The 24,667-nt window shown below is 31.1% G+C and overlaps 3 protein-coding genes across 3 annotated transcripts; 1 reads left to right on the forward strand and 2 right to left on the reverse strand.

The window, feature by feature from the left end:
• Window positions 1-44: 44 nt before the first annotated feature.
• Window positions 45-5,643, reverse strand: LOTGIDRAFT_154603 (hypothetical protein; the record flags this gene model as incomplete). The annotated part of the gene is made up of 4 exons (XM_009063817.1): window positions 45-73; window positions 2,731-2,829; window positions 4,936-5,199; window positions 5,526-5,643. The coding sequence occupies 4 exons, from the start codon at window positions 5,641-5,643 to the stop codon at window positions 45-47; spliced, it is 510 nt and encodes a 169-aa protein (XP_009062065.1).
• A 988-nt stretch (window positions 5,644-6,631) lies between these two features.
• Window positions 6,632-13,836, forward strand: LOTGIDRAFT_229272 (hypothetical protein). Its single transcript, XM_009063818.1, has 9 exons — window positions 6,632-6,662; window positions 8,644-8,800; window positions 9,081-9,294; window positions 10,340-10,432; window positions 10,966-11,037; window positions 11,314-11,434; window positions 12,121-12,233; window positions 12,472-12,553; window positions 13,381-13,836. Exons 1-9 carry the CDS (start codon window positions 6,638-6,640, stop codon window positions 13,491-13,493), a joined length of 990 nt encoding a protein of 329 aa, XP_009062066.1. The 5' UTR covers window positions 6,632-6,637; the 3' UTR covers window positions 13,494-13,836.
• A 2,138-nt stretch (window positions 13,837-15,974) lies between these two features.
• Window positions 15,975-23,535, reverse strand: LOTGIDRAFT_177468 (hypothetical protein; the record flags this gene model as incomplete). Its single annotated transcript, XM_009063819.1, has 11 exons — window positions 15,975-16,094; window positions 16,847-17,001; window positions 17,293-17,416; window positions 17,543-17,623; window positions 18,100-18,237; window positions 18,390-18,527; window positions 18,731-18,829; window positions 19,498-19,586; window positions 19,807-19,893; window positions 20,176-20,376; window positions 23,295-23,535. The coding sequence occupies 11 exons, from the start codon at window positions 23,533-23,535 to the stop codon at window positions 15,975-15,977; spliced, it is 1,473 nt and encodes a 490-aa protein (XP_009062067.1).
• Window positions 23,536-24,667: the final 1,132 nt, after the last annotated feature.

Below are 24,667 nucleotides of genomic sequence, written 5' to 3' on the forward strand. Positions count from 1 at the left end.
AAACCATTTGACTGTAAGTATGACTCTCTTATGCAAATTAAACTTCACATGTAACATTTCATGTAGTGGCTATCTATAATACAAGAAACAATGGCAGATGATTGTGCAAAACAGTCACATGGAGCCCTGGACAATAGATTATTATTCTGTAAAACTAAAATAAATGTCCACCTGCCCTGGAATTATCAGGTCACGATTACTGTAATACATGTCACTTTCAAACCTACATAATGATCATAGTGTACTCTTATCACATGGGATATAACCATACATAGAATGATTAACCTTTATCTAACCTGACCTGACCTACATTATTGAACTAGAATTAGGTCACAAGATGGCATCGAAAAATCTATAACTTGGTGGATTAGTATGACTAACATCATACCATGGCAAAATCAATACCCTCATAGGTTACTTCCTCTTGTTTCTACAGCTCTATAAAACTGTCAATGACCTGAATACCCTATGCCGGAAAGGAGTTATTGATCAAGTAAAAAATGATAAGTTTTTAACAGGTCATTGGCAATCATTAGATGCACATAGCTCTCCATACAGTTGTTAAGATTTCTTTTATTTAATCAATAATATTGTCCAATTTCCTTCAGCTATGAAGAACTTGTTAAACATTGATTAATGTTAATTATTGATTCTGTAAAACATAGATTTTGAATTACAGGTCATTGAGAATCATACATACTACTATTTTAGTAAAATTAACCCATTTTCTTTGATAATCTTCACGATAAAAAATTCAAACAGAGCTATCTGAAAATGGATAATCAAGACGTGTCGTCACCATCTATGTTGAACATCGAATGATATTTGCCCAGTTCATACTAAATATTCATTTTATCTTCTTGTTGTACAAAACACAATAATTTTTTGGTATTAAAATCTAGAAGCAACCTACAATTTGAACTTAAAATATATCAGACTTTCTCAGATAAACTACACTATAATCAATACCTAGTTCCTATATTGTCTAGCTTGTCATCGAAGCCAAACAGTTCAACAGAAAAAAGATTGTTCTCAGATATGCTCTCAATTAGAAAAAAAAACAATGAAAAAGTCAAAATAAAAAAAAAGGAATGTTAAAAAAAAACATGCCAGACAAAACAATAAATTATTTTGAATAGATATAATTACAAAAATTCAGGAAGTAAAGAATCCTTCCTGAACGGTTTACCATTGACCTATCTTATAGACAGGAAAAATGTTCTGGAGCTAAACGACTGACACATATTATAATTTTATGAATTCACATATTCAAGTAATGTCATTATTCTTCTTCTCAAAATAGTTTTCTGTTGTTCTACCGAGAGCAGAAGACTTTTTTCACACTGTGGATGGTGAGTTTTGGAGATGTATAATATTGAATACATTTCTACAATGTTGCTACTAATAGTCACAAAATGGTTGTGTACCAATAGAAGACTGTATAAGTTATCTCCCATTTCAGTATTTACTTTCAGTGGATTCCATTTCCCTCTCTGCAGACATTCAATGCTGTATTTCTGGTTGCTCTACTCTACATACTGACATGTACTCCAATCTTGATTCAAAATTGTTACCTCCATGTACAACCTTGACTAATTGAATCCTTCAGAGCATTCAGTTACACAAAATGCTATTGTTATCATCTTATTTCAATGGTCATTCGGAGACTTCCAGCAACTTCCAGTCTTTCTAACAGCTGTTCATCTTCTTCATAAGCTGTTTTTTCCAAAAGATTTTGAAAAAAACTAAAAATCTTCATGGAGGGCAGATAGATTAATTTTTATACCAATATTGATGAGAAAGAACTGTAAATATCCAGATCATTCTTGAATCAGTAAATGAAAGTATTTGTGATTAAGTAGAGATCTACCAAACCATTATCACATTGTTTATAGTGTAATGCTAATTTGTTATTCATATTTTTGTTAACCATGAATTGAATTTGAATAGTTTGCAACTGGATATGTAGTTTGTTAATGATTTTGATTTCTTTATTTATAATTCTGTAGTATTTATTTTTGTAAAAGCTTGTATGTGTTTTTATATATGAATTCATGGTTAAGATTTGAATGACATTTAGAAGCACATATAACAGAAAACACAAGAGAATATATAATGGTATAACAAAATTCTTTAGAATATATTATGGTATAACAAAATTTTTTAACGACTATCATTTGATGACGACAGGTGTAAATTGCGTTGAAACTTAGTGCTTTATTACTTCAAATTTTGTTATACCATAATATATTCTCTTGTGTTTTGTTCTATCGGAATTCATAGTATATAATGTTTTTACTAATTCATGGTTAATTTAATTCATTAATACATTTTATTTATTTGATTTCTGCTGTTTCATATGTAAAATAAAATATGAGAACAAATGGTTTAAATCTACTAAAGACTAATGAGCTATGGGAGTAAATGAAAGAATTTGTTTTTGTATATAGTGAATGTATGAATATTAAGTGTAATTTGTATCATTCATTATATATAAATGTAACTGATTTTGTATTTTTTGTGTAAAATTATAAAGAAATTCTCAATCAGTAAAATATTGGAACAGCAAATTCTGATAAATTGCTTCTTTGGTTTTTAAGCTTATTCAAATTCATATTTGGTAACACATCAAATGTAAACCCTAACACTAATGAGAAGTGAAAATTTTCTGATTTTCCATATTTCTTTTCTGATTGAGAATTTTATTATCTAAGTTAAAAGTAAACTTACTGGGTAGTGAATCTAACATGAAGCTGAGGAGACGATTGGTTCCATTACATTCATTATATAAATTATTTAATTCTGGATTCAATGGGTTGCCCTGCAGACCTGCAAAAATAACATAGGATCAAGGGTAAATAACTCCAATTTAACTTACATTCAGTTTATCAAATCACGAAGGCAAAAGAATTCTTTGCAATTTGTGTTTTCAGGAACCAAAAAATTGAGAGAATCACAGTCTGCACTATTAAGGTTTCACAGCAAGCATTTGAAATTTTTTTCTTTTTCAGGTTTTTGTTATATGTCATATGTCTATAAAATTAAGTCTAAATTTCCTTATGCTCAAAACAATTCTTTCCCATAAATTATTCCAGGACAACTTGCATATTAGAATTTTTTGTAAAATTGAAAGGAATCAATCCCTTTACAATCTAAGATCAGTCCTTAACATTGGGCTATTTACACCTTATACGAGATGACTCTCAACATGGGAGAAATTGGAAGACCATGGGGAGGAATTAATGCCAAGGGCGGGAAATAAAGAGGAATCGTCTGACCAGGGAGGCAATGGGAGGCAAGGTGGTCTACAACTGAAATTTATGTCACCTCGGACATACAGAAAATCGGGAACGAATATCCATTCATTCTTAATCGTTGAAACATTTTCGAGTGAAATACGTTTTAAAATGACCAATTTATTTTGCGGAGGAATAGATATGAAATGACATGACAGATATTTGTAATATTTCCATGCGTTGTGTCAGAAGATGTTGGTGTACTGCATAGCTTATAGCTTATGTAATTTTTGCTGTCATTTTGTACCTGTCATGTCTGGTGTATAAACAATAGAAGTGAAATGTAAAGCAAATCAATTCTGCTGACTACTATTGCAGTCTTTTATTCATTTCTATTGACACATTCAAATGATGTCCTATGAACCCATAAAATAATTGGACACTTAATCATCGCTGGAAATATACATCTGTAATCTAAATACATCTCTATTTTTCATGATAGCCTGAGGTAGATCTTAAAATGGCACACAGAAAGTTAGTACATGTAAACCTTTACGTCATCTCTTAATCTAATTCCAAATCAACCTGAAAGAAATATCACTGAGCAAGTTATTTTCAGTCTGAAATAATGAATTTGCTCCAGGCAGATTTCTTAATGGCTGATATTTCTGTTGCATTAGCCTACTATTCTCAATTTCACACATAATCCTCAATATATTATTTAAATGGTTGTAATGATCAGAATTTAGAGAAATAGGTCCCTTAATTATCTGAAAGTTTTTAAAATTCTGCCGTTAATTTCTTAACGTCAAAACTATTTAAAAGGTCTATGTAAACTTTTTAAGTCTTTATGCTTTTGGTAAAAACACCTAATTTAGAGAAATAGGTCTCCTATATATTCTAAAGGTTTTAACTAACAATATGGAGTTTTTTTATGAGGCCAACACCAAAACTACTTTAATCTTCTTACTTAACAATTAGTACTCTCAATTTTCGATTTACGCATGTAAAACAAATTCAGTTTGATCAAGTAGATACATGGATGTAAATAGCATATTTTAGAAATATTTTCAGTTGTAATTTACAATGTTTTTGATACTGGTAATGGAAAATTCGCATTGCCCCTTACAAAAATCACTCTGAAGCTCCTTGCTTTTATGAAGCTCTTATTTGGTCTAAAAGTAATGTCTCTTTCCATCAATACATGGAAGTCCCCATTACCTACATTTCGAAAATTAAGCCAAAAGTTGTCATTTTTTCTTTATTCCATATCTAGTATGATTTTCAACACTCTTCAATATAGTCAGTTTGCAGTTTGTTTTGTACAAATGAACATGTATGAATCTCTTTGGAAATTAGCACAAGTCGTTTTGATTAGTTAATATTCACCACCTGTTACAAAGCTTTAGTAAAGAACTACATTACTACCTTTCTATTGATGAGGGAGTGTGATTAGAAAAACCATGTATATGACCTCAAAGTATATCCTTTTTAACGTTATAGATAGGTTAGGGACAAAATAGAAGGTTAAAAAGAAGGCCCAAAACCGTACAAACCTCTGCTTCAGGTTGATGAATTGCAGAAGCAGACATTGTGTGACCAAACTATTTTCTCATCTTTTAAAAATCTACCTCATTACAGAATATCTTATCACATACACAGTGGTAGATACAAATCATTATAAGCTGAATAGACTTACCTAAACTATGTAACTGGAATAATTTTCCTATTTCGTAAGGTAGTACTCGTAAACAATTATAGTTTAGCAGCAATTCTCGCAGTTGTATTAAGTCACCAATTTCTGCTGGTAAACTACGCAATTTATTATTGGATAAATCTAAAATGGTCAGGTGGTAAAGTTTGCAGATCTCCGGTGGTAGATGAGTAAGATGATTATCACTTAAAAACAATGAGCTTAAAAACTGTAATCCCCATAATTCTGGAGAAATATTTTTTACTAGACCTGAAACACAGAAGGTAGATCACGATAATGTGGAAAAAGTAGAAAAAGATACGTTTCGTCTTATTCTTATCTAAGCTTTTTCTATTATTGAAAAGTGATTTTCAGAAAATTAATGCAATGAAATATCTAAATGTACTTATATTGAGAAGATACTGCCTGAATAGTTCAGTTGGAATACTGCAGAAAAAATATCAGAAAATTTGAATGGTTGTTATTCTTTTGAAGCCAGTATTTAGAATGACTTTCATATATGTAAAATATTACCAACATATTATCTGATCTAATTTGACTACTTGGAACATTACAAAAGGTTCCACAGGACTTACCTGAGATTTCTAAAGCGTACCATGATGATTTTTTACCCGAGGCTATATCTTCTGATGACATGAGCGTATATTGACGACGGTTGTGTACATTGTCATTGTTTTGTTTTTCTTTAGGCATACTGACACAATCTCCTGTAACAAAAATAAGAGGTTTTTCCGTCTAATTATATTCCAGTTTTTGGGTTTGGTTTCCGATAATAATTTCAAAAGCCCATGACCCATTGTATGATAATTTAAGTAGACATGATATGCACTGATGGCTTCAGAAATCACAAAAGCCAATGAATAACCTAGTAGGGGCCTACTAGACAGGAAGAAAGATGATTGTGCATGGGCATGTGATTCAGCAGTTATTGTCTTCAAACTTTAAATTGATAAATCAAGAAAAATTCATTGCAATCGAGAATAATGAACACCGCCGAACAGCTAGATTAAATAACATGTTTTTTGAATAACACAAGCCAATCATAAAACCCACAATCCATATCTTAATTCTTACTAAACAATAATAAGTCAAATTAGGTTATTTCATTAATGTTATAAGTTCCGTGAAGTCAATGCAGCTTACACCATATGGAGTGCTTCAGCAAGTGTAAGCAGTGTGTTATTGTAATGCCAATGGTTTCATATTTTCATCAACATGCAAATTACAAATTTAACAGGCTGATTCTTCAACTATTACGAGGTTTTGAGGATAGGAATTTAAGGATATAGTACAGAGAGGTAGGGACTTTAAGGAGGCAAAAGCTACCTTCATCGATACTCCTCAAAAGTCTTTTTAAAATGCAGTGTTTTCGCTCTCAGCTGTCTCTGCAACTTTTCTTACTTGATGAAAATGGCTGATCTAATGTAAAGTCGCGTAAGAAAAGTTCGGGAAATTTCTCGTGCAAATTTTGTCTCGAGAAATCTGATTGGTTGACAACCTCATGTAAAGCTATCATTTTTAATGCCAAGTTTATCAAAACATAGACACGGAAAAAATTTCTTAAATAAACAAATTTCATGCTTGGTTGAGTTATTCTATTTCAATTGCGATTATAATCACTTCTCAGCATAACGGTAAAAGTTTATACGAAAACGTTATTACTGACTCTCTATTAGGTCTAAACAAAATGGCAGCCCCCATGATGCTAAAAGGTGACAAAATATTTTACAAACTTTTCCACTACTTGAGACTGTAGAGATCTTTAAATTCATAACAGTAATGCTTTAGTTTCAATTAAGTATTTAAATTTTTCCTGGCATTTCACAAATATGCTAAATAATTTTTAAGTACGTATGCCATTTGTGTCCAAGACCAAATCAAATGTCTTCAAAATATATGTAGGCTACAGTGGTGTAACCAATATTCGTGCATATAAGGATTCAACACCGAATTTTGTCTAAATTAAAAAACTGAAAAATTTTGTATATGTCTCGAATGTTTCCTCAGATATTCTATAAAGTAATTAGAATTGGTTTGTTTCGATTTTCTTTATGAATCCCTCACTTTGAACCATATTTCATTAGTAACCAACTCCACAATGGCTGCAAAATGCGTCACTTATTTTCGTGTATGATGTTCGATCTATTAATAAGTCAAGAAAAACCTGGTGGTAGAATTAACTTTTCTTAGTATTTATCTTCAATAATATTTCATTATAACTATTGACAACTCTTTCAAAGAACAATGATTTAAAAAAAAATAGTGACTGACAAAATAAGGTAAGTAAAACGTAAGAATGATTTATTCCTAAAAGTTATTGAAACAACTTAAGAATATGGCCCACATTCTGTTCCATAGAATTTTTCTGCTGACATGGAATCCGCTAATTTGTCACGAGACTTTGTTCACTGGAACATATTCTAGCAGACGACACTTGAAATTTTCAATTAGAGCTTGGGATTATAAGGAAACTAGATCAAAAATTGTGATATTTGGTAATAACAGAAATCCGCCATTTTGTATATGTTCCAAATAAATCTTGTTTCTAACATATACAAAATGGCGGATTTCTGTTATTACCGTACCAAATATCGCAATTATTATTGAAATATAATAATAAATTTGACGTGCCTTTGAAACGACAAGAAAAATTCTGATGGCTGGCATTGTATAGATAACCCATGTAAATCAAAACATGCAAATGCAGAGGTCACTTGAGGTCACACAAGTAAATTATTAATCATTTCCGTAGATGCACAAAAAATAGGTTAGAACGAAATTAGGTTACGTGTCTGTATTATTAGGCAATTCAAAAAAAGGCGAAATTAATATCGATTATTTATAAGTGCTTTATTAGATTTTCAACTGGAATAAATCAGAGCGAGCAGAAGTACTTTAGATTTGAAGCATGGGGTATTTTACTGGAGCACACTGGGCCTGTAAATCAGACTATTTATTTTGTATGGTCTTACTATTGTAAGAAAGGATAAGGTTTGATGATATACCATCTGAGATATACACTTCCCTTGCATACATATCCTGTGCAAATTCATATTTCCAAAAAATATTTGCTTGTCATTTTTATCAGTCCAAAGACAACCTATTTTCCCTTAAAAATTATATTTACTATCAAGTATTATCTGGTCTTCCTCATTTCATTGTTAAAACTTTGAAGGGCTATGCATTATTTTTTACATGAAGTTTGGATGCTTACCATTGTTTTCAATATGCTGATTCTCGGTATAATCATCTGCTAAATTAACAGGATCATTTTCAGAATTCACTGCCTATGATCCACTTCATAGAAGGAGGAAGAACGCTCTTAAGTCACATTTGGTAAGGCTGCTGTTGGAATTGTCGGCCTGAGTTGATGTCACAATTATCCTGGTAGCAAACACCCCTTTGTCATCTGAGTAATTATTGTTTCCGTAAATATCCCTATCAGTGCCTCTTGAATGCAAACAAAACACAAAATAAAAACAAAATTTGGAAATAACAGCAAATATCCCTTTCCATCATCCATGCTAACAATATATATATCTTTTAAAAACTTTTACTGGAGGGTACTTTAACTATAAATATTTTGCAATCTGCAATACCACCTTGGTAAGCAATATTAATGTCTTAGCTTGTTCAGTAGTAGGTCTTGATGGGATGAATTAATATAGATTAATGTATTTATTTCTTTTTTAGTTGCCTACAGTACTGCAAAGCATCAGAAAACACTATTGACTAAAACAGTGCCAGTGCTATGGACAAGTGCACACGAAAAATCATTGAAAAGCAGCAGAACCAAACTTCCAAAGGCAGGGGTTAATAAAGTTAAATGGGTGAAGATAGATAAAACCCAGTAAGTTGGGCAAGTTTTATTTAAACATTATTTTGTATGTGCTTGAGAGAAACTTCAGTGAAGAATGAAAATGATTTTTTCATGTGAAAGAAAGGTTATGTCAATATACCATATTATGATGCTCTTTAGAAAGATTTGATACAATCAATGTTTCTTACAATGACGAAAAATCCAAACTAGTATTTTTAAGTTTCAACAAAATTATGAAATATGATAGATTATAATATAATTATTATTATGTCATTCATGAATATTTTATAGAACAAATTCTCTGTTGCAGAGAAATACTTCACAAGAAGAAACAGAAAGAAAAGAAATATTTAGGTGATGTTCCTCAGGAAGATGTTTGGTTACATGCCCACTATCCCCTACAACGTTATAGTCTTCAGACATGTATAACTAGACATCGTGAACTAGCACAGCCAGCCATGCTCAATAATCTAGATGGTCTTGTATATTTTGAAGCTTCTCTAGATTTGCACTCAACTAAAAAGGTATTGATGTGATTATAAACACAAAACTAAATACATGTACAAATAGATATGTATCCAGTTATACTGATATAATATATGTATAAATGTAAAAATCATTTTTATGTGCCCACATAAAATGGGGAGGCGTATATTGCCGTCACTCATGCCCGTTCGTCCACAATTGCTCATAAACACTCTTCAAGGCACAATTGTTGACAGAAACTTGGTCTGAGTATTTGTAATCACCCAATGAACCCAATCAAAAATCAGAAAATCGAAAATATTTAGTATGAGTTATTTCCCTTGTTCTTAAAAACGCATTCAAGTTGTAGCCTGTAAACACTCTAGAAAGCCCAATTCTTGACAGATTTTGACGAAACTTGGTAATATTATTCAGTATCACATCAAAAAGTTCAAAAGAAGTGTATAACTGAAGGTTGAATATTTTATACTGGTAATTATAACTGTACTGCCAAATATTTTTATTTAAAATCATAGCTGCAATTGGGCGTATATTACCTTGCCTGGCAAGCTATCTTTTATATTACATTAAAGGGACAGTGCAATATTTTTTGACCAATCATACCATAGTCTCAGAAACGTGAAATTTTTTAGCTAAGTCAATAAGTAATAATAGCGTTCATAGCTCATCATGGAAATTTGAGCCTTCAAATCCTTGTGTGTCCAGAATTATCCGCGTTTGAATGTTAAAATGACAATTCATCAATATAGATACTCTGTGGCATGTAGAAAAGACATATATAGAAATAGTGAGTAAAATTCCTAGGAAATGTTTTTGAAGGAATTATGTGATTTTCTTAGACCTCTAGCACTTCTGAAGACTATTTACATATATTTAAGACTCAAATCACCCCAGTATAGTCAGAGGTAAAGTGATACTCAGTTTAGCAGTTTTCTGTAATAAATAAGCATATAATATACTAAATATATATTATTTTCATTCAAATAATGCTATTTAAATGCAAGTTTTTTGTTGAAGGAGGAATAGATAAAGTCTTTAATTTTTGTATCATAATGATTCATAATTTTCCAATTCTTTTTTCAGGAACAAAGATCAAAGAAATTTAACAGTATACAAGTTTTAGTACCTAATGAGTTTAAAACTAGTGAAAAGAAAAGAATAGCAGTTATATCGTTGGTAGGTTTTGAATATTTAGAATATTTTTACCCAGATTTCTTTCTATCAAGGGTGAAGAAGTTAATAAAAACTCCTATTTAAAGCACTGGCCACGGTCACAAAGAAAGTTTAGAAATGACTAAATGTCTAATGACCAGGGTAAAAAACTATCAAACTATATACAAAGCAATGGATTCTTAGGGCAGTCTGTATTTTGTTTACCGTGTTGTACAGGTCTGAGGCTTCCAGAGATTTTCAGTTAGTCATTAAACATAGAAATTAAAAAGAAATATTAAAACAGAACTGAATCATGTTGTTTCTTAGTTTCACGCTATGTGATCTTCATACAACTGACCTATATTCAGCCTGCATCCCTACTGAAGTTGGACAAATTGAACTTATTCTCATGTCTACATTTGGTGAAAAGATGAGGGGCATTAATTAAATATATAGAAATGATTATGTCAATTTAACACAAACTGAGAACATTTAAGATGTAAATCCTTGATTGTTTTCAATAACATAGTATAACAACATAGTTTGATTCATTTTAGGAAAAAAAAGATCAGGAAATAGCAGAAGAAATGGGAGCTGAAATATTTGGAGGTTTAGATATAGGGAGAATGGTAGGTTTCTTGTCTTGTTTCTATTCCAGCAGCCACTGTACCCAGCAGACTAGACTCCATTTTCTATTTCTAACTGTAAAAACATCTGATATTGAGATCTGAATAGACATTTTTTGTAGATCATGTTTTTGAAAGCTATATGTGAAAACCTTCAAAATGAAAATTGTGATCAAATTTAAAGTGAACCACCATTATTCTTTGCACTGACAACTGTTTATTGTATGTTTGATGGATGAGAGTGTTTTCAGTAAATACAGATTTGTATTTTTCTTTCAGATAGAAACTGGTGGTATCTCTGTTGATGATTTTGATGTATTGTTATCAACACCTGAAGCTGCTAAACAGATTATTAAATTACGTCCTATATTACTACAAAAATTCCCAAATAAAAGGGACAGTAAGTATTGAATTCTAAATTACATAATACATGTATTTTAAATAAGTTTCATGCTAAGGATATTCTATGATTAATAAGATATTTTCAAGTTATGCTGGGTAGCATTTTTTATGTTGATTGAATTTGTTGGAAGTTCTTTTATTTGATGCAGATGACATATTGGTAATAAGCAAATCACAATGACATAATCACTTCCTTGAAATTCATCCCTTACTTTACAAAAACTATATATAATAGAACATCATAAAAAACATCCAGTGCAAACTACATTCTTTTAATTTTCCAAGATTTGCTTTTGGTTGATTTTCTGGTAAATTTTAATTGTATCAATATAATCCTTGTTTAATGTATTAGTAACATTTTTGGAAACATTCAGATTTTCAAATTAGTTCACCTACTACTCAGTTTCAACTCTGCTCTCTAACAATGGTATAAATATTTCAAAATATATATCAGTCCACACTGCAATTATAATTTACAGAGCAAATTGGTTATAAAGTCTTAGTTATACTAGTGTAGTACATCAAAGATCATATGAAAATGATTAGGTTTAACTGATCATAGAGTTTATAAACATTGTGAAATAATCAATTGTTTTTTTAAAGATCTCACTAGAAGAGTCACTCCTCTATAGGATGTTACACTTGTCTTGTATTGTTGAAATATTATTTAATGTTTTTTTGTAGATACCCTAGATGCTAATATCCAATCATTGATAACATTTCACTTACAAAGTGTAGAGGGTAAATTAATTATGGATGAAGAATTCGCTGGTAGAATACAAGTGCCACTTGGACCAGTTAGTCTAATTTTGTTTTTAGAACATGAAAAGAAGCCACTATTGTTCCCTGAGTTAAACCCTGGATTATTAGCATAGAGGTTCCAATTATAGGGGAAAAGAAAATAAATAAGTCGGCTGAATGCAATTAATATCCAGAGATTGCGTAGAAACTATCCATCTAGACTGTTGGAATGAATGAATGAATTTGTAAAGCAATGGATTATTCTGATTTGATATATATGTTTATTTGCTTCAGCTGGAAATGGAAACTGATAAATTGATTGCAAATTACAATTCATTTATGCCACAAATCCTCAAGAAAAAGGCCAAGAAAGTTGGTAAGTTCTTTTTTTACAATTATTTTGTAAGGATCATTATCATGAGATTTGACACTGGTGTTACTCATGTTGAAAATGAAAATGTTGTTGTATATGCAGTCCATGTCAACAATTGTAGCGGGGAAAGTTGTGCTATTTAATTTTTAATTGTAAACATAATATGGTGTATCACCCTCAACTAATACAATAATACAGTACAACCATTGACTTCTAAAAAATATTTAGTTAATTGGAAATTTTAAATATAAATGTTAAATAAAAACACGTAATTTTATAATGAAAATTTAATAAAGATTTGCTATACCTGTTTATTCAAATATAGTCACTATTTGTAGGATTTTTAATGTCACATCTAAGATTATTTACAACTTAGTAGTCAAAAGCAAAATAGCATGATATTGTTGTAACAGTTCGAGTTTTCATCCAATTTTAAAAATTTGATGAAAAAACCATTTGAGGTGATCGATCTCAGATAAGTTTAAAGTTGCCAACATGTAATTTATTAATATGAAAAACAACAAGATGATTCTTCAACCACCATTATGATACTTTGTAAATGAAATGAATCAAGTTTCATGTTCTACTTGCACTTGTTTGAACTAATGAAGTTGGCAATGTCAAGCAGTGTGCAATGAAGAAAATTCTCCTCCCTATTTTAACTGTTAAAGTTTGCAGCCTGTAGTATACAGTCAGTTTATTGTCCTATCTGTACAACTAGACATTTTTCCATGTCAGCTCTTTCAACCTTCATCACTGACAATGGAAACCAGGCTTAAAAAAAAGATAGTACGATGCTTTTTCTGGCAAGGTTTATATTGTTTTTTCAGCAAAGTTTGTAACAGAAATGGTGGTAGTGGCTCCGCCTTCAGATGAAAAATTTTACGTTGATATGGACAACGATGATTTATTAAAGCCCGTTGTGAAAGAGGCAAAAACTTAAAATATTTTCCTTCATTTATACCATGTTGAAATCTGTGGGTGCTTATTCTAAATATTCAGTGTAGTAAATAGTTTATTTATATTGACATTCAACCTGAATATATACATCCAGTGGAAATCCCCCTTTGCTGTTTCCAAAATGAACATGTTCATATATTTGTACAATGTATCCAGTGGATGTTAAGTGAATGCAGAAATCAGGTTACTTTTTCATAAAAAAAATGTGACAAATGAAGACTGTTGTAGCTACAACTCGAGATTCTCTAATGGACTTACATTAAAAGTTGATTTCTGTATAAAAGTTTGTTGAAGTATGTGTATGAAGAATAAAATATTTAATTTTCACTTGCACTGTCCCTCAATTGAACGTTATATACTGTTTTTATATGCCCATATTATAATGTAGTCTTATATTGTCGTTGATTTTTGGATGAATGGAATTTGAGTTATTGCCCTTTGACTTAGTAAAAACTAATCAAAATTTGTTGGCTTGTGAACATGATAGAGTTGACAGTTTTTGTCAGAATTTTTGTTTTGTTAAAACTGTCTTGGACAAATTAGACATTTGGTACGTTTTTAAAAAGATTGCTGACCACCCTTGTTTTATCAGGGAATTGGGCGTATCTTGCTACTCAACAACTGTTAACTTGTGTCACTAATGCCAATTATTAATATTTCATGGCAATAAAACTCAGGAGTCATTTTGGTGAAAATCTGAAAGTTTTATAAACAACTGGAAGTGAAGTTTGACCACTCACTATAGATTTTAATCATGCAAACATTAAAGACATCAATGATTACAATATTGTTAAGTCCTTGGAAGATCAGGCCAGTAGCCAGACAGGAATGTTCGGATGGGCAAGTAATATATTTGCAGGAGCAATGGTGTTAAGTTGCAATTGGAATTGGTCGGTTGTCCGAATTTTTAGAATTTCTTCATGAGGGGTGCCTAAGGGAGATTTAAATTTATATATTCTTGCGGGTCTGATTCTGATAATATAATGAATTCACACTAAGTTCTACAAGATTTATGTATATATATATATATATATATTTCTTAATGAGATATGACTGCATTTACAATTTCTATAAGATGTTTGATTGTAAAATTTGTTCGAAATCATGTATATTTTCAAAAATATTCTAGACATAGATGTTTAGTACAAAGTAGCTTTACAAGAGAAAAACGATTAAAAATATCAATCTGATTTAAATACAACCACTTTATTTCAAATTGGTGCATCATAATGTTTTAAATATTAACTGCTATAATTTGAAGATGAAATATGCACAGCTGTATTCAAATCAAATAGCATTAATATAAAGGGTAAAAGTTATGTAAAGGTGTTCAAATCCTATTCAAATACATGGGGATACACACAAATTATTATTATCCAATCAAAAGCATACATTAACCTTGGTTAATCTAGAGCTTTTGATTGGATACTGGCGTAAGTCAACTTTCTTTAACTGTGCGCTTTAAGTCTCAAATATTGCTTTCAACTGCAACAACAACCTGAGAATTTTATTAATGAGTAAATACCAGAGGCCAGATATTGATCAAATCTTTCAAACACATTGAAATTTCAGGGTTAATTTATTATTTTTTATCTAAATAGAAATATTTATATTAAATTATTAAGTAAACAAGAAAGAAAACAAGAAACCGGGAAATAAAATTAATATAAGTAAGTATATTATTATCACTGTTTATAAACAGTATAGCACTACTAAGATACATCACATGGTAATATATTCTCTTCTGATAGCAGAATAATTTAATTAGTTAATTTATTTCTTAATAACTGATAAAACTTAACTATAGGCAGGTTCAAAGTTCATTTCAGTTCATTTCTTATCAATCATAAATTATTTTGTACAATTGCAAAATCTTTCAACAACATGTGAATTCCAGGTGATATCTTTCCACTAATTGAAAATCTCTTTCATTATTATATTTACAAGTTATTATGTATATGGCATCATAGTCATATTATACAGATAGGTTCAGATAATTCACATGTACCCAGCACTTTTTTGCTCCAATGAAATTTTTTTTTATAATCTCAGTAAGTCTCGAGAAGGTTTCAGAAAATTAAAAACGAAGAGGAATATATATATCTCTGAGGTACTGAATAAATCTATATAGAAGCTATAAGAAACAATAAAATTTAATTCTATGTTTTGCTAGAGATCACTTAATGGAATGTAGATGAAAAATCACATGCCCAACTATTTGTAAATACAATACTTAAATGCACAATAGTAAATGCAAATTTCCCATATATTTTAATATCCTAACATATGTGAGGTCATAAGAATTATCAGAGCATTCCAAAAACTGAGCTCTAGCAAACACCACTGATTCTGAGAGTGAAAACTATCATTTCAGCTGTCCGCACAAAACAAAAATTAATATTCCCTCGAAATACGGACAAGAAGAAAATGGCTGTAGTTTAAAATAATCTACTGAGTATAAGGTTTATACAAAGGTGATACCAGCTTCATAATAGACACCAAATATTTTTTCTATGGCAGTGATGTAGGCAGCTGTTCTCAGATCCAAACCTAAATTATATTTCATAGCTGTTCTCATTATATTCTGAAATACAAATAGGTAGAGATTAAATATTCTGTTAACAGAAAAAGGTTTAGAACGCTTAATGTTGTTGATTTGCATAGTCTTATGAAAATACAAGGCGTATTCAAAAATTGGCTAAAAAAAAAATTTAATTCAAAGGGCTTTTCTTGTTAACAGAACATATAACTTATTTTCAAATTACAATCCAGTAGGGGACCAATATTTTACCAATAGTAGAGTTGACCAATCCCTGTGAATAGATACAGTTATGTGTAGCAGAACCACATTTATCCTGTTAATATAATCCATAAACCCTGATATCTGCACACTTCTTACTGGGAACATTATATGACCATGTGAAATTACCCGGTGATCCGGTAACACTGTGGCTTATTCTAACTGGCTTCCGGATTAGTGGTATTTATGATATAGCATGATGTTGTGTTTAATAAATCCTCTTTGTGAGATTCATTTAATGATCATATGTAAGATATTTTCGTTCAATCACACCTGAATGCCATTTATCGTTCATGGACCTACGAAGTTATGGTACGAAAATTTATGTTAATAAATAAGCGAAACTGGCTTCCAACTCAGTTGATCGATGTTTGTCTAATAGGGAGGGACGTAACTCTGGTTATAGAATGACATGTTTCAACTATAGGGAAATTTGTTAGACCACATGATTTTATTGAGAATAGAAATGTGCAGATAAACAGTAATCCACTGTAATCAAATCAACCAGGCAAGATAAGATATCAATCAAAACTTACCCTAGCAGATCTTTCCATGGTATATTCTAAACCAGAATGTACTATATCTTTCTCAGAGGCACCAGCAATTCTCTTTTCAAAATCTTCACTAGGTATAATAGGTATCTTACTACCATCTCTAGCAAATTTTCTTTCTAATGATCTCTGTACACTCTCTGTTAAGTAAAATTTTCAAAAATATTGTTTATAATATTAAAGATTATAGAAATTGCTGAATACCCAGGACTTTTTTGAGTAATGTCACAGTGCTATCATAGATCAAAGTAAAGTATTGAATTATGTATTATACAATTTTGTTTTAACAATGGTAATGATAATAACTCTTCAATACAAACCAGGAGCCATTTCTTCAGTCAACTCAATTGTAAAAACTTAATGTCACTTACTATCCCAACAAGTTTGGTCAATAGATATTAGATACTTGATAAATAGACTTTACCACTTACCTAATAAATGGTAATTGGAATCACGTTCATATTTAAACGTTAATCGACCGTAACTAACATGATTTAAATTCTTCAACCATTCAAAATAAGATACTGTCACACCACCAGCATTGATATATAAATCCTAAAAACACAAATATGCTACGTTATCATTTAAAAATTAATCTACGCATACATTCATCAAAATACAGTTTATTGTCAAAATAGTTATTATGAATAAAATTGTGTATAGAAATAAAGTACAACTTACTGGAATAACTAAAACATTGTTCTGTAAAAAGATCTGATCAGCTTCAAGTGTTGTGGGGCCATTAGCACCTTCAGCTATTATCTGAAAACAAAAATAAAACAAAGGTTGAAAATCTGAACATGGCTTTTTGAAATGAGCTTAACATTTTAGTTATGCATCAAGATATATTACTCAATTTGTTTTATTGTCTTTCCAAATTCCTGGAAATCTTTGAAGGTATGCCTCTCATACATGAATAATGCTGAATAAAAAATAAAAGCACTAAACAGACATGCCTGATAGTTTGGATTGGTTTAGGTTTCAAATTGTGGAATGTGTAAAAAAACAGGAAAGGAAACAGTAGTGAAATATAAAAGGTCTGTAAGACAGTATAATATTGAACAATAATCTTCAAATGACATAACTTAGAAATAGACAGAACATTAGATAAATAAGAACACTATCATTGATATACTACTCCTTTCTTCAATTCTAGCAATGTTTCAATTCACATACAAGAACATGAATCTTTATAAAGCACAAAACCAGAAAGCATAAAAACCAAAACAAAAGGTTACCTTAGCTTGAACCTTGTGAGCATTTTCAGCTGTTAGTTGTTGTTCACTAGCAGCTGGAACCAGTATATCACATTTTTCTATTAATAGATCACCTTCATAAGGCTCAGCACCAGGGAATCCAACAATTGTACCATTTTCCTAAAATAACATAAAATGACATGACATGGTGTTACATGTAATATAGATAGAATAACAACTAAAATTCTCCAGATTTATTTATTAAAAATTCACTTGTCCGAGCTCAATAAAAGGTAAGATGTTTCAGACATGTACATTATACTGTGACTTACTAGTTTATAATCTTCAAGTTGTCTAGGATCAATACCCTCAGGATTATAAATACTACCATCAAATTCCTTGATACCAATACATCTAGCACCAGCACGGTGTAAATATCTAAACGAGTGGAAACCTACATTACCACACCCCTGAAATACAAAATATTACACAACAAATTAGTCATTGCAATAAAATTCGTGATTTTTGATTTTTTAAGTGCCCACCTTGTCATTCTTTCAGATGTTTTTACATGTAACCATCCCCATTTTTCAGGACTAACAGTAATTGTGAGAAAAATCCAAAGAAATTTTCTCAAACTACCCAAGGAATTGAACTGGGAAATTCCACTAACCTGAACAATGAAGGTTTTATCACCCATTCCTGGAGTCAATCCAATCATACTCATATAACTAGCTTCATTGACAAAATTCTGAATACCATGGAATACACCCTTTAAAACAAAACATATTTAATGTATTCCCATCAAGACTAACTATCAGAGGATGTACATGAGCAGCAATGTTGCTTCAGTAAGCAAACTGGTTTGGAAATGGAGTAATTATTTTATAACAAAGGACAGAAAGAACATTTTCAAAGGAAAGATGAGCCATTTTGGTGGGTTGGTTTGAGTCATGTTATATGTAAATAGTCCTCAGAAGTACTAGAAATGTACGAAAATTGCATAATTCCTTTGAAAATATCTTAAACAATGAATTTCTTTTCCAATTTCTATAGATCATGTCTTTTCTATATATATGGCAGTGTCTCAAGAAAAGACGACTCTTTTTTTAACTTTCAAACGCCAAAAAATTCTCGACACATATGGATCTGAAGACTCAAATTTCGACGATGAAACCCTATTACTGACTGGCTTAGTTAAAAACAAATTTGTTTCAGGGACTAAGGTATGATTGGTGTACCTCTCCCTTTAAGCAAGCCAAGGGTCAGATATTTGCATAAATTGTATTACGTTATTAGATATTCTATACCATTTTAACGAGAGTATTGTTAGAGGAAAATGAGGGGTGTTCAGTCATTAATTTTTTGGCGCCAAGATACAAAACTAAAAGACTGACTAAGAATAAAGTTGGTATGAATGTAAGGTGATTATCTACTTACTCTACCAGTAGCAGAAACACGACCATGAATACCACCCTGAGCTATAGGTTTACCTGTTACACAGGCTCTAGCATTGATATCAAAATGACCTGCAAAATAAGTTTTTACAATAAAGTTTTCAGTAAGTAGACTAGAGAAATTGACAGGTATTTTCATTTAACAAACTATTGGAAACAATCTTTCTCTTATAAATCAACAAATTGTTACATTGAAATGATACTTGTTAAATAATTATTTGAAAATTTTAAATGAAATGTGCCTGTTATATTTGTTACAATTACAGAAATTAAACTTTATATCAAGCCTCACCTAAAGTTTGAGAGAAAGTATCAGCAATCCAACTCATTTCTCGTTCACCTGTTCCCATGTCAGGGGCAGGTACATCAATACCAGCTCCTACAAAAAAAACAAACATACATAAGCTTATTTTTTTAAAAAGTCTGTTGTTTGTAACCTCTACAAGCACAAAACATGACGGTTATGATCACCAACTAAGGATTTTTTTCATATTAGATAATGGATATCACAATTACCTGAGTTAACGCCATGATGACAAAAACTTATTAATAAAACTACAAGCAATATAATTATTAGTATGTCAAAGAGATGAATAAAGAGAATAATGAAGATATAATAGTTCTTTAGCAGTATTCACATTTTCAGAATTCTATACCCTACCAATAAATCCTTTTTTTGCCAACTCCACAGCCAATCTTCTTGTGATCTTTTCTAACTCCCTTTCAGAATATTCATTAGGATCAATCTTCACACCAGCCTTTGCTCCACCAAAAGGTGTATCCACAACAGCACATTTATATGTCATTAGGGCAGCCAAGGCTTTCACCTCATCAACATTTACTAGCTTGCTAAAACGAATACCTGAAATACAATTTTATATCATTTTAAATAGGACAGTATCTGGGGACTTTAAGGTTACAAGTAAAGTAATTAAAATTTCTTTTTGATGCATAATGTTATAAGAACATAATATGATAAATCTGTCAACCTGCATAACACTGTTATTCATTTACTTTTTGTCTAGCTATTTTATTTTGTAATTTTGCTTTTCATTTTGCATGTATGCTATTTCATGAATATATGTATTATGAAAACCACTTTATTTCTATGTTCCCATCACAATTCTTTATTGAATTATTTTCTCACTAAGATTTTTTTTAGGCATTGTCTTCAAACAGTTGCAGGCTTACTATCACTCTTAAAATTGAAATATCAAAATTAACACACTTAACCATTTCCGGTATAGGGTTAACATGTGACTGTACAATTAAATACTGTCATATGTTGCAAGGCAGCTTGAAGTACTACTGTTAGCTTCACATTACACCTTTATCTAGTACTTTTATTGTTATTTAATAAGTAATTAATAACCTACTTAATGAAATGTTAATGAAGTGATGATTAAATACATGTTATAATTTATCTACTAATGATAAAATCATTGTCTTGTAATTAGTGGAGGCCATGTAAAAAAGATGATGATATGACAGAAAATTAATATCAGTGTTAAGGTGATTTAGGAATAAGATTTCCAAAAAAACTATCCTGTACTGACTTATATTGTCTTATGGGACAATTTTGATCTAATTTCTCAGCCTACTCAAGAGCAATGATACAACTCAATTCTAAAGCACTATCAAATATTGCTATTAGAAATTTTGTGCCAAGAACAAATTCTAAACTACCTGATTTAATTCGTAAAATGACTTTAAGATATTAGTTTTAACTTAGGTCTGGTGTAAATACTTAAATACATGTATTTTAAATGAAAAACATTTGCAGCAAATTGCAATTTTGAATTGTTTTCATTCATAAAATCACGTAGGCTATTGTTATCATTTTTGAATGGCACTATAAGATCAAAACTTGACATACATTTAAACTAGATTTTAACTGATGTCAGTGTGACCTTAAAATCAGCTGATGTTATGCATGTGGGTCAAAATGCATTAGATTTTTAAACTACATGTATCGTAATACTGAAATTTAGGATAATCAGCTTAGCTATAAAGAAAGCTATACAATTTGTTCAAAATATTTATTTTCATTCACCATCGGTAACCAAAACTTCTCTGAAATTGGCAATCGGAAACCAAAATACCTTTGCACGAAATTTGCTTAATCTATGTCCTGACCTATGACGCGTTTCCTTACTTGAATTCAGTTTTGACGAAGGCTTAAAATTTGCTCATCATGGCAATACTAATTTACAATTAGCCAATTAAGATACGTATATCATATAATATAGGCTTCAACATCCTTAATCTTTATTTGCATTAGGCCTATCCTGTTAAGATTTTATGACCTTTTAATGTTCTTCTAAGAAAAATATCTCAAAAAGTCTGAATTTGATATGAGCAACAATGAATAATCTCTTCTCAAGGAGTATTAAATTTCGAGTCATTTCCTGCTTTTAAATTTAGTTTTAATAAGAAATTGTTGAAAATAAGTTTTCCTTGAAAAAATAACTGATATGTTATTTTAGATAATTATATGAACATAAAATAAAATCAAAGCCAAATTGAAAAAGGAGAAGAATTGAAATTAATCTTTCGACACACAGTTTATACGTGGTTTTCATTCTTTGAGAATTTAAACCTCATATAACAATTGGAGTACTCCGACCTATTCAACTAATTACTCTTATAATAGTACAGTATACAAGGTTTTGAACCTCGTACAATATAATATTTTACAAAGTTTTAATCTGATTGTTTATATACGTGTTTTTCAATTAGTGGTTATGGGGTTATTAACAATCAAATAAGAGGTTTTGATCACAAGATCCGCACTTTTACGAGTTTTCGAATGGTACCAAAAAGTCAAAATGACCAAATGTGGCATAAACAAGGTTTCAAGTGATCACATAGATATAGTGGCATGTAGTGGTTTCCCCCCTTTTACAACTGTGGTTTTCCCTCAGTGGTTTCCACCTCTTTTTAATCTTTATCAATTATTATTATGGATTAACATAATATCAGTAATCAGTAAGCTTACAGTTTATTCTTAACGTGAGGAATTAAATTCTGAAACTGTATCTAAACCATTTAAAATTTCTATAAATTTACCTGGCCACTGAGGAATCGTTTAAAACATCCAATTTGAAGTTTCCCATTAAAATTGATACCAGGCCGGTGTTTTTTCTATTGAATGGTTTCTTGGCGGACTATGGACATGCGCAGAAGGTTTTGTTTGCAAGCGGCGACGAATTTTCGACAAGAAATATAAAATTTAATCTAGCTTGTGCACTCCTCCGGCTGTTACATGTAAATTATGGATAATAATCATAGCAAAATTCACAAAATCACAATAATGAGAAATGAAAATAATGAAGTTGATCACTACTTTTAAATTCTATCGCATCTTCCGGTCAGAAATATGTGTAGTTAAAGCTGATTGGTTCAATTGGTCCAATCAAAACTGAGACATCATAATCGCAATTTTCCAGAACAGTAAAAAATTCAAAATAAACAAGATTTATAATACTTGTGTTCCATAACCGAATTATTTTAGAGATTGTGACTTAACGCTTGGATTTTTCACATGAAAAGTAATCAGCATCTTCCTCTACTGTTGGCATGAAGAATTATGAATTTCACAATCGAGACCACAAAACTCATCAAAAAAAAAAAAAGCCTGTTAAGTCTAAAATTGAAGTAGTTTAATAGAGTCATGATTAGAGTAGGCCTAGATCTACCACACATGGTTCAATGAATGGCATTGGCATCTTCCCAACATTTTTAACCCCATTTCCAAGTAATTATTTAAAAGTACTTTACCTCCTTTGCATGGTGTTCGATGTTGACTATGTTGAGCTCTGTATGCTTCAATCAATTCATAATCGCCATTATCTCTTTTGATAGGGAAATTCAGTGCCAAGATGTGATTGTTGGGCTTGATAATTTTCAATATTCCTTTGACCTTCTTTTTCTTTTCTTCCAATGAACCCTTGCCTTTCACCTCTCTAAGTAAACTATCTTCAATATGAGCTGCAGCCTTGTCGAAAAACAATTCCACCATTTGAAAGAAACCTTTACCTCCTTGACCTGTAGTGAGATTCCTTGACTGCACTGAATTTGAGTTGTCCGAATTGACCACTGACATTGATGGACTCAGCATTCCAAGATTACCAACCTTTTGGAAGGAGGCTGGAATCTCCCTCGTTGCAACTCGCAGCATTTTGCTGGTTGGAAATAAACCTTGGCGAAACCTGATCACGAAAAATACGCGTGAAGTCACTTGTGAATGAAGTTTAGCGACTTTTCCGAGATTTTTCCGTCTCAGCTGTGAACAATGTGAAATTTCTAGAGCCTATGACGACATCGTACCATGGAAAACCGGATGAAGATAATTTGAGGTTTCTGATTGGTTAGAATATGACCTTCAACTTGATCTCTGTTTGAAATTAGGTCGAGTATATCACGTGATTTTATTGAACCAATCAAACAATGCTGTAAATAAAAGTAGATGGATGCCCGTGTTTGACGGCATACTCACTGGATCTATATTATCTGCTTGAAATGAATAAATGCGGATACAAATTGGTTTAGATGGGGTCATCGAGTGTAGAAACATCTTATTATCAAATCAAAATGCATTTGGTTAACGCCCAACGTCTGGGATAATGTTATATTGAAGTAAACAATGTATAGGTAACATTGCATCATCACACCTGAGTTGACCGACTTTTTTGTCCTTTGGCTCTGACGACGTATGAGAATGTAATTGTAATATCATGCCGCTTATCCCTCTGCCCATGTCATGCCTCCTTGTCAATTCACAAATTGATTATCTCCATTAAATAACATTAAAACTGCTTTGTCCGATAAACGTTAATTTACCGGAGTAAAAAATAAAGCTCGGATGATGGTGTGTGGAGGCTAACCCACATCCTGTAGGCCTACCATACTTTGATAAAAATTATCTTAAACAATTCAAAAAAATTGAAATTTTTTCTGTATTACTATTTGATCTATCAAAACACAAGATAACTATAAATATAATCAATACCATAGTTGTACAACCACCATGTTCACGGCAAGGTACCTTGCCTACTGTAGTAAACGCCTAGAAACCTCTGAGGGGTAGGCCTACGAGGTCTAGGCTACTAAATGTTATATATATAACCTGCAAAGGCCTAAAATAGTCATTG

This window comes from Lottia gigantea (genome assembly GCF_000327385.1).
Source record: "Lottia gigantea unplaced genomic scaffold LOTGIsca_6, whole genome shotgun sequence".
Taxonomy (NCBI): Eukaryota; Metazoa; Mollusca; class Gastropoda; family Lottiidae; genus Lottia; species Lottia gigantea.

Coding starts and splice junctions, on each gene's coding strand:
- LOTGIDRAFT_229272 (XM_009063818.1), top strand. CDS start 6,638: ATGGCAGCCCCCATGATGCTAAAAG. Junction 11,038..11,313: donor GTTTAGATATAGGGAGAATG/GTAGGTTTCTTG, acceptor TTTTTCTTTCAG/ATAGAAACTGGTGGTATCTC. Junction 12,234..12,471: donor TACAAGTGCCACTTGGACCA/GTTAGTCTAATT, acceptor TATTTGCTTCAG/CTGGAAATGGAAACTGATAA.